This window comes from Brugia malayi (assembly GCF_000002995.4).
Source record: "Brugia malayi strain FR3 genome assembly, contig: Bm_v4_Chr3_scaffold_001, whole genome shotgun sequence".
In the NCBI taxonomy this organism is placed as follows: domain Eukaryota; kingdom Metazoa; phylum Nematoda; class Chromadorea; order Rhabditida; family Onchocercidae; genus Brugia; species Brugia malayi.
The window spans coordinates 5,143,802-5,160,501 of record NW_025062477.1 but is presented as its reverse complement, the minus strand read 5'-3'; the positions used below and the strand labels follow the sequence as shown (position 1 = coordinate 5,160,501).

General features: G+C 28.5%; 2 protein-coding genes across 2 annotated transcripts; one reads left to right on the top strand and one right to left on the bottom strand.

The window, feature by feature from the left end:
- Positions 1-5,543: 5,543 nt before the first annotated feature.
- Positions 5,544-8,673, top strand: Bm6176 (Uncharacterized protein; the record flags this gene model as incomplete). Its single annotated transcript, XM_043080037.1, has 8 exons — positions 5,544-5,603; positions 6,112-6,344; positions 6,537-6,687; positions 6,879-6,968; positions 7,107-7,241; positions 7,514-7,777; positions 7,989-8,189; positions 8,365-8,673. The coding sequence occupies 8 exons, from the start codon at positions 5,544-5,546 to the stop codon at positions 8,671-8,673; spliced, it is 1,443 nt and encodes a 480-aa protein (XP_042935971.1).
- Positions 8,674-9,248: 575 nt separating this feature from the next.
- Positions 9,249-13,297, bottom strand: Bma-eme-1 (Uncharacterized protein; the record flags this gene model as incomplete). Its single annotated transcript, XM_043080036.1, has 9 exons — positions 9,249-9,396; positions 9,582-9,706; positions 10,077-10,253; positions 10,421-10,594; positions 11,111-11,262; positions 11,611-11,731; positions 11,978-12,031; positions 12,413-12,840; positions 13,210-13,297. The coding sequence occupies 9 exons, from the start codon at positions 13,295-13,297 to the stop codon at positions 9,249-9,251; spliced, it is 1,467 nt and encodes a 488-aa protein (XP_042935970.1).
- Positions 13,298-16,700: the final 3,403 nt, after the last annotated feature.

Here is a 16,700-nt window from a genome sequence, read left to right as displayed (position 1 = left end):
AGAAATTATTTTCAATTACTAATCAAAAGGTATACAAAGTTAATTGATGCATATTCCACAAATTTATAATATATTTTCAATTACTAATCAAGAGAAATTAAGCTTTAAGTAAGAGGATTCTATGATCAATGTTTCTTCTTTTTCATTAATCCAATCAAAATTTCATTAATTCACAGTGGTTCTATGCTAAAAGATTTTATAATTAATTTCCAATTCGAAATATATTTAGATTTTCGTTTCTTTAAAAAGTATTCGCTCAAAATTTGTACCTCAATTTTTACATATTAAAATACAAAATATTTGTTATTTTACAAAAAGAAAGAAAAAGAAAATGAAATAACTTTAAAAAGAAGCAATAAATTTAACAGATTGGAGGAATTTTGAAGAAACATTAAGTTGATAAAAAACAGTTTTTATGATGATTATGGGTAAAAATAAAAGTAAATAAGGATGAAAAAAGAAGACAAGAAGAGGCGGGGGAGAAAAGAGGATGGATAAGAGATATATTCGTCCCTTCCTGTAGTGAATTTAGTTTAGTGCTCTATGTGTAAGCTGAAGGGGAGGGTAAGCTGAAGCTTAGTTTCATTTCTCGACACATCTCGATCAATAGTTAGACTAGAAAGAATAAGCTAGCTAGCGAGTAATATTGTTGTTGTCACCCAGACGAGAAGAAGTTGGCAAACGATGGAGGAAGCTGCTAGTTGAGTTTAACTTAGTGCTTAAACCTTTATATATTGTAAAAAAAAAGCAAAAAAGCAAAAAAAAAATCAAAAAAAAGAAAAAAATGGAAGAGGCTGAAGAAAAAGAAAATAATGAATGGACTAATTACCGGAACCGGAAAAAAGCAATCAGAAAGAAATTGAAAAAAAAAAAATGCTTCATTTATTAATTTATTCATACACATATTTTCAAATCATTTACTTTGTCATATTTTATCACTCTTTTTTAGTCCTCTTATTAATGTATTCTATTCAAATGCTAATATTTTTTTCTTTTTTCTTTTTGTTAAATTTGTGGAAACAAAAAGACAAAGGAAATATGTTTACTAATAAACAATTTTATTAAAAAGATAAAAAAAAAAAGTACTGTAATTTTTTACCTAATCACAGTAATTGATGAAATTAATGATATAATAGTATCATAAAAACCTCTTTTTACAAACTCATTTGAACGTCCTTCAAGAAGATGAAAAGTTGCCGTATCACGAATACCGTATGATTAAAATAAGCATACTGTATACAGGATACTGTGGACTAAAAAGAAACATTAGAATGAATTATGGAAAGATGAAAAGAAATAGAAATTTTGATATGGAAGAAAAAGAAAAACGAGAGATGTGACGATAGAATATGCTATTTTGGAAGCTTTTATTTCTAATTCGTTCATAAATTCCGTGATGTACTGATGTAAACAACTTAAATCATCAATGAAGATTAGTTTGTTATCCTGCAACATTCAAAACGCTATGCTTTATCAAATGTCACATTGAAATGAATGACAAATTCAAATAAATTATAAACCAAATGTAGAATTTAAATTTTAATCACACAGGAAATCTTGTGAACAATTTTAATTTCATGAAGTTTTTTTTTTCTAATTTTTTGGTCAATTTTTCTTAACCATTCAATTTTAATATTTGTTTGTTGCTGTTATTAATTAAAAATAATTCAACTACAAACTGAATCATTTATCATCTGTTAATGCGAATAAATAATGCAAATTATTAAGCAAACAAAATGTGAAATTAAAATATGTTTTCACCTTAGTTCAAAGATTCTCAGTAATTTTTTTATTAGTAATTAAAAATGCTACTTTTTTGTTCTGAATTGCATAAAAAAAATTGAAAAAATATGAAATTTAAAAGATTGTAATATAAAATGTTTCATTTAAAATGCATACATATATTTGTCTTCAATATATTATCGAAAAATTAATTGTCAAATCTAAAATTTTTTCATTTATTTAACTCTTTCTTATTCTTGTTTAAAATTCCTCTAATACTTTCTTAAATTTTAAATAAGTCTAGTTCAAATTAAAACAGTACAATTGGTAGCAAGAAAAGAATTTTTCTTCTTTCCATAAAATTCATTTATACTAAAAAAACAATTAATTACCTTTTAGCTTCATATTTTCCAAATAAATTTTCTAAAAGAAATAAAAAAGCTAACTATATCAAATACAGAAATTATATTATGAAAAAGGCATTACAAATTATAATGGAATAATTACTGGAAATGCAAATGAATTGGACTGGTTAATACCATTTTGAAATATACTTATAGCTAAATGATACAAGTATATTCCACTTTTTCAGTATATTTTAGTATATTCCCAGTATATTCGATCCCACTCTTTCATTATTCAATTTTTAATCCAAAAAGATAAAGTAATAATAATAATAGTACAAAATTCTATGTAACATGAATTTCTATTTTTCCTACTAAAATGCCATGAGTTTAAAAAAAGAAATATTTTTTCCTAAAAAAAAAGTTTAGAAAAAAAACATTAAAAGTAATTCTGAAATTGACCAGAAATGCTTCCGATATATGGTAACAATTACACAAATCTTGTTAAGTGTGCTTTATTTAAAATTAAAAATTGAATAATGAAAGAGTGGGATGGTTGGTTTAATGGTTAAAAATGATTGAGATTGTTTGGTTGAGTGCGAAATAGGCAAAAAAATGGATTAGGTATATTGAAAAAAATGTGCACAAATATGATTAAAATATTAGGACAACAAAAAAAAGATGAAATGAATTACTTTTAAGTACTAAGTCAATTCCTTCCTTCGATTTTAATATTTCCTACCATTTTAGGCCTAAAAATAATAACTAATATATGGAACAATTATTGGAAATTATAATTAGTAATGGATATTGGTGCTTAAAAACAGCGAAACACAGACATATATCATTTGAAAAATAGCTAAAAGGACAAAATTGTCATCCCTAAGGAATAAAATATGTATGCCTTCCTAATAGCATCCATGAAATCACATTGATTTTCTCATTTTAATTTCATCATCATATGGCCATTAAATTCAGGTTGAATTAATCTAGCTAATAAAATTCTCATTTCACGTTCATTTGATCTGATCTGATCTATTTGCAAAATTAACTCATTTTAAAATTATGTTATTCCTTTATAAATCCTTAATAATAATCATTCATCTTTTCGACCAAAAAATAGTCTATCATAATCGATTGCTCATTTTATAATCAATTATTTTATCATTTTTTGTTTTCTCAACTTCATTTCTTACTGAACATAATAATAGCTCTGAAAAAAAAAGCAATATTTTTTTTTTTTTTTTTGCTTCTTTCACTGACATATAAAACTAAAAGAAATTTTAATTCCTATAAAAAAAAAAGCAAAAAGAAAAAAACAAAACCAAAGGAAAAATATGAGAAATAAAAGTCGAATGAATATTAATGAATTTTCTTTTAAAAAGGGATGAATTAATGAGTAGTGAAAAAAATTGATAAAAAATTTAAAAAAAAAAAAAAAAAAAAACAAATGAATAACTCAAGTGATAATAAAAGTGAAAAGTAGCAAAGATATGTTGTTTTATGTTAAATGAAGAATTACTTTGAGAATTTAATTTTCATCCTTTCACATTTCAATGATAATTAGCCATCTAATTAGAAGGGAATGCTATTATGTATATTACGTTAACTTAACGTGATATCAGTGAAATTACTTGGAATTAAGTTATTTTTTCTCATCATGAAATTCTTATGCAGTTGCATAAATTGAATAATTAAAGGAAGCAGTTATGATGATAATCAATTCCAGGAAATTATTTAGTTACCGGAATTATTGATATTTGTTTTACCAGAAGACAATGAATAATCATTCCTGATAATACTATTAGTATTAATGTTAAATAATAATGAAAGTTTAGATATGACTCCCTATGATGTGACTCATTTTCTATTCAGAATAATTTATATAATATTTAAGATATATGAATTCATTAGATGAAAATTTTTAGTATAAGTCTTTACGTGTATTATCCGTGTATAAATCAAACGTATCAACGTGTAATCTTTATGCATAATTTTTTTACTACTTCTCTTTAACTTTTGTTTTATAGTAAATGCGACAGATTAATCAAATAGATTTAATATAATTCAATTACCAATTATCAAATATATTCTATAATACATTAATCGCACATTCGTTAAAAAGATTTGAAACAAAATTCCGTCTTGAAAAAAAAAATACGCAATGATGATGGCGTACGTACGTAATACCATACATACACATACATACAAACGTATCAACGTGTAAACGTGCTGGCCGAAAATGATGATTATTCGTTTCGGAATGAATAAAAGACAATTACGAATGATTGAAATATAATTCATTGGTTGATAAGATAAATGAGAGTCTGCACGAATCACTGAATGATTTAAATTAGTGAATGAACTGATCGACTAATGTATGAATGAATAAGCTAATTAATAAATTAATTAATTAAGGGAAGATTTAAATTGGCAATAAGTTAATTGTGCTAGAGAAAAATATTACTGACCTAAAGATATTACTTCTTCAATAACTTGAAATTAGCGCGTACTAAAATACTAATATAAAATAAATTATAAGTGTAATTTACAATTCGTGACATGCGTATAACTTATTAATTTTTCGTATAACTCGTGAACCGTTTGTTTTTACGTGTGACTTGTTAAGGTGAATAATTTGTCAACCACTATTTTTGCGTATAATCCATTAATTTACTTTTGCATACGTATATAACCGTTAGCTGTCACTCTTCGTGTAATCCTCTAATTGCTACGCCTTTCACGTAATCTACTAATTTCACGTGTAATGCGTGAATTGCTACAGTTAAGTTAATTTTGGAATATATAACTTCTTTTATGAGAAATCAATAAAATTATACTTTTAGTTGAAAAAAATCCCCACTTTAAATTACCGCAATTTGTCTCACCGTTGGGAAAATGTTTTGCGCTCGCCGTATTTTCTGAGTGTGTGTATGTGTCTGTGCGTGTATGTGTGTGTGTGTACGTATGTGTGTGTGTGTATGTCCCGGTGTGTGGGAGGGGTGCAATTGTCCGTACTCTCCAACCACTGAACCTATCCGACCATTCAATTTATCGGGTCGTTCAATTTGCCCGCCATCTTGTCCCGATCATTCTCATTGTCCGATGGACTGACCACTCTTTCAAACTATCCGTAAGGGAAATTGTTGCTCTGCTTGGTTATTTCATTTTGTTCATTTTATCAGATCACTTGGATTATTTAATTGTCAGTTAAAATGATTTATTGAATGGTTGATAATTTGGAATGATTAACCCTTTGCTTGATGAGTTATCGGATTAATCTGATTCATTTAAATCGGAAAAGTCAAATATTCTACAATACTTTATCAGCTTTCTACTTACAAAGCAAAGCGTTCGTTGTATTTGTTCTTATCACTGTAATTTATTTGATTTTCATTGCAATTATTGGATTGTTTTATTCCAGATTTCATGTAAAAGTTTCCTTTTTTTCTTGTTGAATGGAAGCTACGATATGAAATGGCGTCGTCGTTGATTAAAATATTTCGCTTCAGAAAGCACAAAGATTGTAATGATCTTGTAGGTTTATAAGTTATAATGTTTCTTTTATGTTCTTCTATTTTTAGTTTAGGTTTAGCATTTCAATGAGTAGTAATGAACAGTGGAAATGTATGAAATTGATAATTATAACTTTCTTTTCCCCTTTTAGTCATTTATATTCACTTTTTGCCCTCTTTTTTTCCATTTTTAAAAACAGTTACTTTTCTAAAAAAAAGTTACAAACAGAACACTGCAATTCAGAAGCTTACTATCTAAAATAGAGCTTATGGCTGTCTTAAATATTTGAATTAGGGAAGTAATATACCGCTCAGCAAGATTAGATATGAAGGGTAATCCGCTCTACGTAGACATGATTTTTAAATTGGATTTCGTGGTATATTATTCAACTCTTTATTAACAGACTAGACACTTGTACTTATGTTGCATGCTATGCCTGTGATAAGAAGCATATATAATATGTCAAAAAAACTTAGTTTATTTCCAAATAAATACTTTCTTAATAATTATTTATTGTTAATCCTTATAGAATCGTAAGGAATCTTCGCGTCGTTCTTTGCGATGTTGTTCACCAATTCCCTCTTGGCGATCCGATAAGGAAGCTATCTACATAAGCGGTGCATCATGGACTCGACCATCAGCGCCTTATTCTGTTATTACGGCGCCAAAGAAGGGCAAGCAAACAAGATCATGCCCTGGAGGAGTTTCCATTTTCCCGATTAAATCATCTAGCAACAAAAAATGCGACTCGGTTGAGAGCAAGTCCGTTTCATCCACTTTTTTTTTTTTTTTATTGATAACCATCTACTTATTTATTCGTTAGCTAATGTGTAACTTATGTAATATTTTGTCATTTCTAACTGCAGTATTCATACTTCATTTTATCAAGTAGACGCATGTTTGATAGCCCAAATCAAATTTTTTATTCACGTCAGATCGTCACGATGATTTTAGAAGCGCTGGGATAACAACTGACGTCAGAAATTTGGATGCTGAAGTAAAGACATCTGAATATGGTAGTGCTGATCCCAGTCCAACAGATAGTTCACAGAGTGCTCCTGTACCATTTTTGGAATCCAAAGCTGATATCGAGTTGAAAGCTGAGGTCTGCTAATTTTAATTAAAAGTATGGAATGGAAAAATATTTTCTTGTTCTAGAATATCGTAGGATACGATATGTAGATACTTTTCAGACGCGGTCAAAGTTATGTAAGAGAATGATAATTTTCGTCAAATTTTTTATGAACTGAATCAACTCAACTCTATTATGAACTTAAATCAAATTTGACTTTTTAGATTGAGAAATACGAGTTTGAGATACGAAGATTAAGGAAACGTTTGAAGGAAGAACGACATTATTTCAAAGGACAAATCATTGCTGTACAGGTGAAACAATTAGTTAATCAGCTTGTGATTTTTGATTGTAGCAGTCATTGACAGTTTTATATTGTAGAGAAAAGTGTTATTAACTTATTAAATATTGTGTCAATCTGAAATGCTATTTTTTTTATTTTTTTTTTCCAGAAGGAAAAAGATCACATGAGGCGATATCTAGAAAAAGCTAGCCGAGCTGTCATGCATATGCAACGAGGAATTGATCAAGAAAGACGGAAGAATTCAAATTTGAGGAAGCAGTTACACGAATCAGATATAATTATTGTGAGAAATATTTTCTTCAAAGAAAAAAAAAATGCTTTTATGAGAAATCTATTAATTGTAATATTATTGAGAGCCGACTGGAAGCGATAACTTTTCCTCTTCTTGGAAGAGACTTTTGCTTTATTCTTTCTTTTTTTGTAATTGGTTAGAGAGAATTTTTCTTTTTTTGAATTCTGTATGCTTTATTATATATACAATCGTCACACTTCGCATTGTATTACATTTGTGAAGATTTGTTGTTTTCTGTGATAGGATTTATTTTTTTTTTTCAGATTGGTCTGCAAAATCAACTTAGGAATAATCAGTATCGTGAAATAGAACGTATGGGTAGTGTTAGTTGTCCATCGTGTGGTTCAACGATTGTTGGCGCTGGTGAAGCGCTATGTGCGCTTACACACTCGAATGCAAATCTTTACGACGATTCATTTACTTCAAATGTTAGTGATGCACTGGATGAAGTGAAAAGTTTTCGTAACAAAAGATGTAGTACACCGACAGCTGCACCATCACCAAGAACTTCGTCACCATCTATGAAGGTATTTTTCTCTGCATTTTTTGGATTTTAGCAGAAAAAAAAAAAAAAAAATTAGATATTACTTAGGTATTAAACTAGTTTGAACATTTGTTTGGATTACTGAATTCAGATGTTTAACTTTTTTATAAACTTCAACTTCAGTATTCCTAATGCGAAGCGAGAAAACAGGAAAAATGATAAAAACTCTTAACATCCTTAATTTTAATTTTTAGGATGCTAATATACTTCCGGAGCAAATAACTGCGGACGAAAAATCATGTGTAAAATCGCCACATAGTCCTTTGAGGCGTTCATATTCGGATAGTGAGTTACCATCGATGGTTTCAACAACTGAAATAGAAAGTGGTTTACAAGAATGTTTGCTACAATTAACCCACTTGCCTACCCGTGGAGAATTACTTTCTGAAAGCTTGGTTAGTGGTTTTTTTTTTTTCTGTGAAACTCGAGTAAGTCACTAATAAATGTAGAAAATGGGAAATGTAAAGACTGTTTCCGAATTTAGCTAGTCTATGATGTCTTCACGGAAATTTTAGATATGACCTTATTCTATAATTTTTATTAATTCGTATTTTTCGTCTTTTTTTAAAGGATGGCACCAGTTTTTCGTCAGATGAAGAAACAACAACCATTGAATTGATAGAGAAGCAGTTGAGACGTCGTGGTGACAATGTTCGTTTTGTACCTCCACGGCGAGCTGTACGACAAGCAACTTTTCGACGTTTTGGTCGTAAAGAAATAAGTGCTCTGGCAGAATTTGATTATTTGCAAAATTTGAGTACTGATGCCAGTGGAATTGCAACCAGTTCGGATTATTCATCACCAGAAGGACGTCTGAGATTAAATAAGGAAGGGATAACCGAAGGTCGAACACTATGTAAATTAAAGGTCTCATCATGATTTATTTGAACACTTTGTTTTTTTGTAATCATAATAAAGGTCACATCCTCATTATCAGTGATTAATGTCTAGAAATGATTTTTTCTTGTTGAAATTCTGCTGTTATACTACTTACTCTATTTGTGCTGTATTTGCTGTTAATATCTTTCTCTAATTTTTCTACTTTTTAAGGAGTACAAATTTTGACAAGTTATTCCTTAAATAATGTTTGTTTTAATGATTTTAAACCTTCTTGTGAAGATACTCATTTAAGGAAAATTCAATTGCACATTGAAAAAGGCTGCTGATATCTTACGATATCGAAGCAATTAAAGTTCAGTCAAAATGTTTAAGTCAAAATATAGTATATATACATACATGAAATCGTGATATATTTTGGATTTCGTATTTTACGTTTCACTTTCCCAATTCATACTCGCCAGCCAGTACCTTTCCTACTATTGCCCTAACTTCTTAGTTACTTATATTTTCGTGCCTATTATCAAAATCATATCACTTGTTCCAAATCGTATTTGCTTTCACTAGAGAGAAGAAGCATTCTTAACTTCTTTTCTTTCAAGTCATCGAAATAACATTCAGTTTTCATCAATAATTTCGGTACCATTAATACTTGTAAGCATCAAATAGATTTTACGCGCTAACACTGGTCCAATTCTTTTGCCATAGTCCATCTTCGTATCAGCCAACATTTTCATTCCTTCTTTCATTGGCATCGTCCTTAATCTGTAAATTGTGGGATTCAGATGATTTTAAGAAGTTTTATGCGATTTTTGCATGGAATCGTTCCGAACATTTTAGGATTTGAAAACTGACTAGTTGAAGTTTCCATTTGATGATGTTTTAGAACTTATAAAAAGGAATTTCTTGGTAATAACAGTTAACACAGTCTGCGTTGAACAAAAACTTACAACTTCGAAAGAGCATGTGGGCTTGGAAATGCCTTTACAATTGTCCGCTGTGCATCGGTTCCCATGCGATGGATCTGACTTAACATTTTCATCCACCAATCAGATATAATGGCTGAATCATCACTCTGTAAATTATAGATTTAATTAAGAGAATGGATTTCATTTTTCGAGCCAAATCCATGTTGAATACAAATTCATTGTGCTTTTCATGTTGGAAGTCTTACTGCTCGTTCGATTATAGTGTACTCGAAAGGAGTTTCTTAAGAATTTTGAAATATGTGGAGAGGTTTTTCTATGGGAGAATATGCATATAGCAATAAAAATTAAATGTCTAGATTCGTTTAAAACTGAATCACCATACTTTAATAGAAAAGTTTAAAGGATATTAAAGGCAATTTTGATAAAAAGCCAAGAATTGGGGACACTCATTGATGTGATGCCTACGGTGAGAATAAGCAAAATAGTTGGGAATAGAAATGATAGATCACATCTTACTTCAGTGATACCTTTCTCGATATTTACAATAGGCAGAATTTGTTCTTCCAAGCGGTTTGCATTTCGCGCAATGGCTCGATGCATTTGAGCAATAAGCACAGCATATTCTTGCGCACTTAAGATAAAACGAGTCTGAGCTCGAAAACGTTCAAAAATTTCCAAAACAAAATCTGCCACCTGAAGAATGTATTAGCTTTGAAATTTATTATTCGGAAAAGTTTTTTCTACCTATCAATATGTTTTCATATAATTTAATTAGTCATTCTACAGCTCAGAACTTCGTAGTTAGCTAAACTAGCAAAATTTCACAAACTTTCTCATTCAACAAGTTTAAATTGTAGGACACTTGCTTTTTCTTTTCGCAACTTTAACGGGCCATGAACAACAAGAGTAAGCTGTGGTGATGGAAATGGATACTTTTTTAGACACTCTTCAATGAATTCTGCAACGTCTTCAGCTGATTTGAACTGATCATAGCGTTGCGCATTCATTGACAAAATACAAAATTGCTCATACATCTGCAACATTTCTTATAAAAGATAATCAAATACTAAAACTGAAGCTGATAAACACTGTAATTAATGATGTCACCAATAGGGTTAGAAATGCAACGCCTGTGACAAGCAGAACGAAATCTTTAGCTCCCGAAAAAAATGATGTTAATAAGAGGACTGCAAATAAAAATAAATGAACAATAAAAGCATAAGCATTAAATTAAAGTCAAAAACTGTTTCATGCAATCAGTTTGTCTGCTTTTCTGCAACGTAAAATCTGAATGTCTACTACGGTGGGGCATTAACTTTAAAGGAAGAATTACGATGCCAACTACTAAAATTATTTTAATCAATTTGCTCGTCTTTCATATTATTTAGGATATGAAAATGTCCATAAATTGCATGAAGCTTTCGGAGATATATTTTTTCCTGTTTGACACTGTTGTTAAATATTTTCAACATTTTATAACCGCAAACAACCGAAGATAATATCAATTAGTGAAAAGAAATGAGCAGAAATTGAATAAAACAAAAACGAACCAACTTTTCGCTACGAATAAATTCGTTATTTTCCACTTCTCCCTGCAAAACTCTTCTTTTCCAACAAACTGTCATGCCAGCAACTTCGAAAAGGAGTTGATCACGAATACCTCGATCCGTGAATATTTTCATGACTAGCTCGTCTAAATTATCTGCAATATGAAGAGAGCTAATTCAAAATCCTTTATAATCGTAGTCGTATGAATATCATTATTTTAAAAGTCACTACAACAGCAATGAAGACACAATAAAAATGTTTTAGCAATTTTTTTTTTAGCATTTTTAGCATAATCATTTTAGCAATTTTTCAAGATAAGTTTGTCAAAAAATTATCTTGCCGTTTATTAAAAAATTAATAAATTTTAAAAAAATTAATAAACGGCAAGACAGAAGATTACTGAGGAGAATATGCATTGAAGTTACTTAGTTGTCATAAGTCCCTACTTTGGATTAGGGCAACAAATCATCTAACTATATGCTGCTAACTACCGATAACATACCTATTGCAGAAATTAAATCTAGACTGATAACACAGAACAGATTCTGTTCACATTTTGATTTTTTCGCTGCGGATACTTCCCGTTCAAATTTAGCTAACTGTTTCTCGAGCTCAGTTCGCTTCTGAAAAGCAAAACATAAACTTCCATTTGACTGCTAAAGTTTTTTAGAAGCAATTGATTCAACTTACTTAAGATCACCTTATTTTCATCCCTGTCGAATGGTCTACTTATCATTTCATATGAAAGAAGTTGATTAAAGTGTCGGAAAGCAAGAATATCTTAAACACTATGATAAATACATCATAACAAATAAGAAGAATATAAGCAATATTCTGATATTTCCTTGTAGAATCAAAACTAAACTAACCTTTTTTTCTATCCTTTCTTGTTTCTTTTTTTGTCTTGCCTCTTCTTTTGCAGCCTTAATTATTCATGATAAGTTGGCATACTAAGTTAACGTACTAAGTTCTACCACCCAGAGCTGTACATCTAACATATGATATTCATGATTACTAGCTATCCATTAATCCATTAAACATCTTTAAAACAGCAAGTAGATTTATTATCAAATATTACATTAATTTGAGAAGTTAAAAGAGTCTATCATAGCTTCATTTTTAGCTATGATTTCATACTGCTATAACAAATTTCAAGAAAAAAGATACTGCTTAAAATTTCAAACTTTCATAAAAACCAAACCAAATTTAACCAAGCCTATCCTTCCAACGAATCACTGAGGAGATCAACTATGATTAGGAATAACTACAAGACATAATTATGATTGAAAATTATGAAACATAACCCGTTCAGCATTTATTTCATCTTTTGTTCTCTTCTTTCTCTTTCTCTCCATACATACACCATCAGAAACTGAGCGCGCTATACATATCGATGATCTTTTATCAGAAGAAGTTGAAGATGTTATGAATTTATTTGTGTTTAATTGAATTTCTTTGAGTATTGGCGACGATTGCACAGGTTGTGAGAACGATTCATTGCTGTACCAATTTGCGAAATCTTCGGATTCAGGTATTTCATCTGGTGCGTATCGAGGTTTTTCATATGAATCATTAGATTCATTATCTGAAGAAACCAAATCTAGAAAAGCTTCATCATTCAACTCTAGTAGTGCCTGACTATGAATGTCATCATCAAGAAATCTCGAACTGGATGGCATCAGCTCTTCTTTAGCTTGTCCCTCATCATACTCGAGAATTTCGTCGTTCATATCTGAAGGAACAAAAGATAATCAGGAAAAAGCAAAGATATAAATCAGCCAACAAGGTTGAAAAGCTTTCCTTTAAAAAATAAATTTAAACAGATTAAAAAAAAAAAAAAGATATCTAAAATCAAGAGACCACGACAACTAGTATCTTTTAGAAACCAAAAAATGCACCAAAAATAGCCTAGACATAGAAGTAAATGCAATCCGAACAATATATAATGTAATAACTAAAACGTCAAAAAATAACTATGATAAATAATGAAAGAGATTTGATTTGTAACGAAAATAAATCAGTCAAGTCTATACGAACTGAGAAAATTGGTCTGAGTAAATAAAAGTGAATGGAAATTGTAAATAATCATAGTAATACTAACACTTTTTTGGTATATTCGAGTCATTTAGTTGTCTTTCGAGTTCATATCCATCTTCATCCTCACTTAACACTATTATACTTTTATCCATGCCAGCTGAAACGGTAAGTAATCCTTATAATACTGTTAATCTAATAATTCATATAAGCCACTGACGTGAGAAGAAGCCAATTAACGTGTATCTAAGTGTGTAATCATTAAAAAGAGAGAGAAAAGATAAATATTATGATATAAATTATTATCGATAATTTACGCATAATATTGACGTGACAGAGATTTAATTAATGAATCAACAGTGCATTTAGACGAATGCTAATATAACAGAGAGAGAGAGGGAGAGAGAGAGAGAGGGAGAGAGAGAGAGAGAGAGAGGGAAAACAAAAAAAGGGAGATTATGATTAAAGCATTGCTGGATGGTTTATGTATACGACTAATACGACGATGGGAAGTCAATTCTAGCTAATATTGTCTTCACATGCATTAATATGACATGAAAAAACAGATAAGGAGACAAGAGCAAAGAGAGAAAAAAAGAGAGATGAAGAGAGGGATAGAAAGAGGGAGAGAGAAGAAAAGAAAGAAAAACGAAAATGCATAATTGGTAAACTCGGGGTCTGACATATTCATAAAGAGGAATGAACTTGTTTCTGTTGCAGCACTGTTTACGTTTCAAATGTCAATGTTGAATGTTTAAAATGATTAAATTTAAATTTAATTTAATTTGACTTCATTTGATTTGATGTAATTTGATTTAATTTAATTTGACATAATTTAATTTAATGTAATTTAATTAAATTTGCCTGACTAAATTAAATCGAATTAAATTTAATTCGATTTAATTTAGATTAAAATTTATTATAATCTTCCATTCTTTTTTTTCTTCTCCTTTTCTCCTTCTCTCTTTCTCTCTCCCTTAAATCTTCCCATGATATATCTGCAAAAAAAGATGAAAAAAAAGCAGTTGCTGATTTGATGAATATTATTAAAATATTTGAAACTTTTTTATTATGCTATGTAATATAAATTAATAAATAAAGACTTAGTATAAATTAATTATTTTTGATTTCGATAAAAATTTTTCTTATTGATAATAATAAAAGTGAGAAAGGTGAGAGAATATTCTGATTTGTTCAATCTGAACTGCGTTGTTTCTTTCATTTCAGGAATGAATTAAAAAAGAACAAAATGGGAAATAGAAAATTTGTGATATTAGAAATGAAATATTTTTATTTGTAAGCGGAATTAACTTCAAATTAAAAAGAAAGAAACAATTCTATAATTATTAATTGATCAAGATGTGTTCTGTTTGAAATCAAAATGATTTCCAGAAATGATTAAATCTGTTTCACTTTATCAATTAATCAATCAGTCAGTCATATTGTTATCATTTTCTCACTTTTAATAATTTTCTACTTAATTGATAAGTCTGCAAAGAAGCGTTTAATTTCAAAGTTAAATTAATCAATTTAAGTAATAAACAAGGCTTGATTCCGTTCTTATTCTATTTGTTGAATAAATGAATGAATAATTCTTCGTGAAATATTTAAGATTAAAATGAATTGCAATAGAAATTTTACAAAATTAAATTGTAAAATAAACAAAAAATTTTGCAATTTGTACATAATATTTTTACATAAATATAATATTCTTTTTTAGCATAAAAGTAACTATTTTGCATTGCAAACATTCAGTGTTACATTCTCATTCATATGAAAAAAGGTTATTAAAATTGATTTCAAATGGATCATTTTCAGAGAGCAAAATTTAACATTTCGAAAATTTCATTAATTAGTTAGAAATAAGATTAATGAACGATTAAATTTTAGGATTAATTAAAAGTTTATCCAAATAATAGCATAATTTCTTTCTTCCTTTTTTTTCTCGTCCTTAATTTTTTCTACATCTATCTGTTTAGATTTAAATTTTAGTCTCAAATTTAATTAAGTTTATCTAAGTTTAGTTTATATAATTACATAAATTTTTAAAGGAGAGGAAAAGTTATTTATGATTATTCGGTTAATTAATTTATATCACAAATTAATTATTTAATTAGCAAAAGATGGAAATTATTTCCAGATGTTTTGGCATCAAAATCGTTATCTCACATCTTCACATATAATTATTGGACGAGCAGATTGGAAAACATCAAATTATGTCTCAACAACAAAGTATAACATTATCACATTCATTCCTGTATTTTTATTTTATCAATTTAAAACATTTGGAAACTGGTTCTTTCTTATGATTTGTATCGTACAGGTTGGTATAATGTTCTTATCTTATTTGTTTAGCATTTTATTGTATTAGCATTATTTTAATTGCTATTATTGCTAGTACTTAATGGAATAAAAATAAAGGGAAATTAAAAAAAAAGATATATGCTTGTAATTATTTTACATATATGTCAATTACTTATGTAATTATTAACTTATTTAATTATATTCTTTCTTCTTTATTTAGTTATATGTCTGATAAGTAATGATAAAATGATTTGCTTCAAATTAATCAAATAAAATATTCAATAAAACTTCTTACTGATATTTCTCGTTGACAAAATAAACAACATGAAAAATATTTTGCCCTTGCGATGATAGAAATATAAAATAAAATTTCTTGGTATATAACAAAAAAACTAAATCATTAATTTTATTTTTTTATTATTAAATATATTTTATTCGACTAATTCCATTCCTTTTTATTGTATGCATAATTTTTTTTATTGTACCAGCATTCATTTATTTAGTCTTTTATGTTTATTTTTTGAAGCTATTGAAATCATATTACTTAATTATTTTCACCTTTTTTCTTGACAAAATAAAAGTTAGAATTTATTTTTAGTTTTTTCCAAATTTAAATCCTTACGGTACGAATACAACTATTGTACCTCTTGTTATTATCATTCTAGCAGCGGCAGCAAAAGAAATTTTCGAAGATTTTGTAAGATTAATTGTATTAATCTTTTTTTGTTCTCGTTTATTTCTATCTTTAATATTACTGTAATGTCGCATTGATTATTAATATCTATTATATAATTTCATTACCAATTTGAAATTGTAAATTCGACGGAGTGAATTGATAATTATTTTATTTCTTTTTTTCTTTTTGCTATTCTTCTTTCAGATCTATTGATCCTTTCCTTCTTTTACAATTTTATTATTATTATTATTTTTTCCTTTGAAATTCAGTTAATTAATATGAATACAATATGAATTTGTGTTATTTTTAAATTTTGACAATTAAAGGGACGTCTGGTAGCAGATCGTCGCGTAAATCGACAATTTGTGTTAATTTGTATACAAGATGAATATGCAAAAAATTGGAAATGGAAAAAGATTCATTGGGCTCAAGTTTAACTTCGCTCTTTAATTTTTGCTCATTTTAAAATTGTAAATTTTCATTAAGAATAAAATTAAAGTAATTAATTAAATATAATATATTGAATCGTAGATTGCTATATAAAATTTCAGTTAAAAGTTGGCCAAGTAGTGAAAATT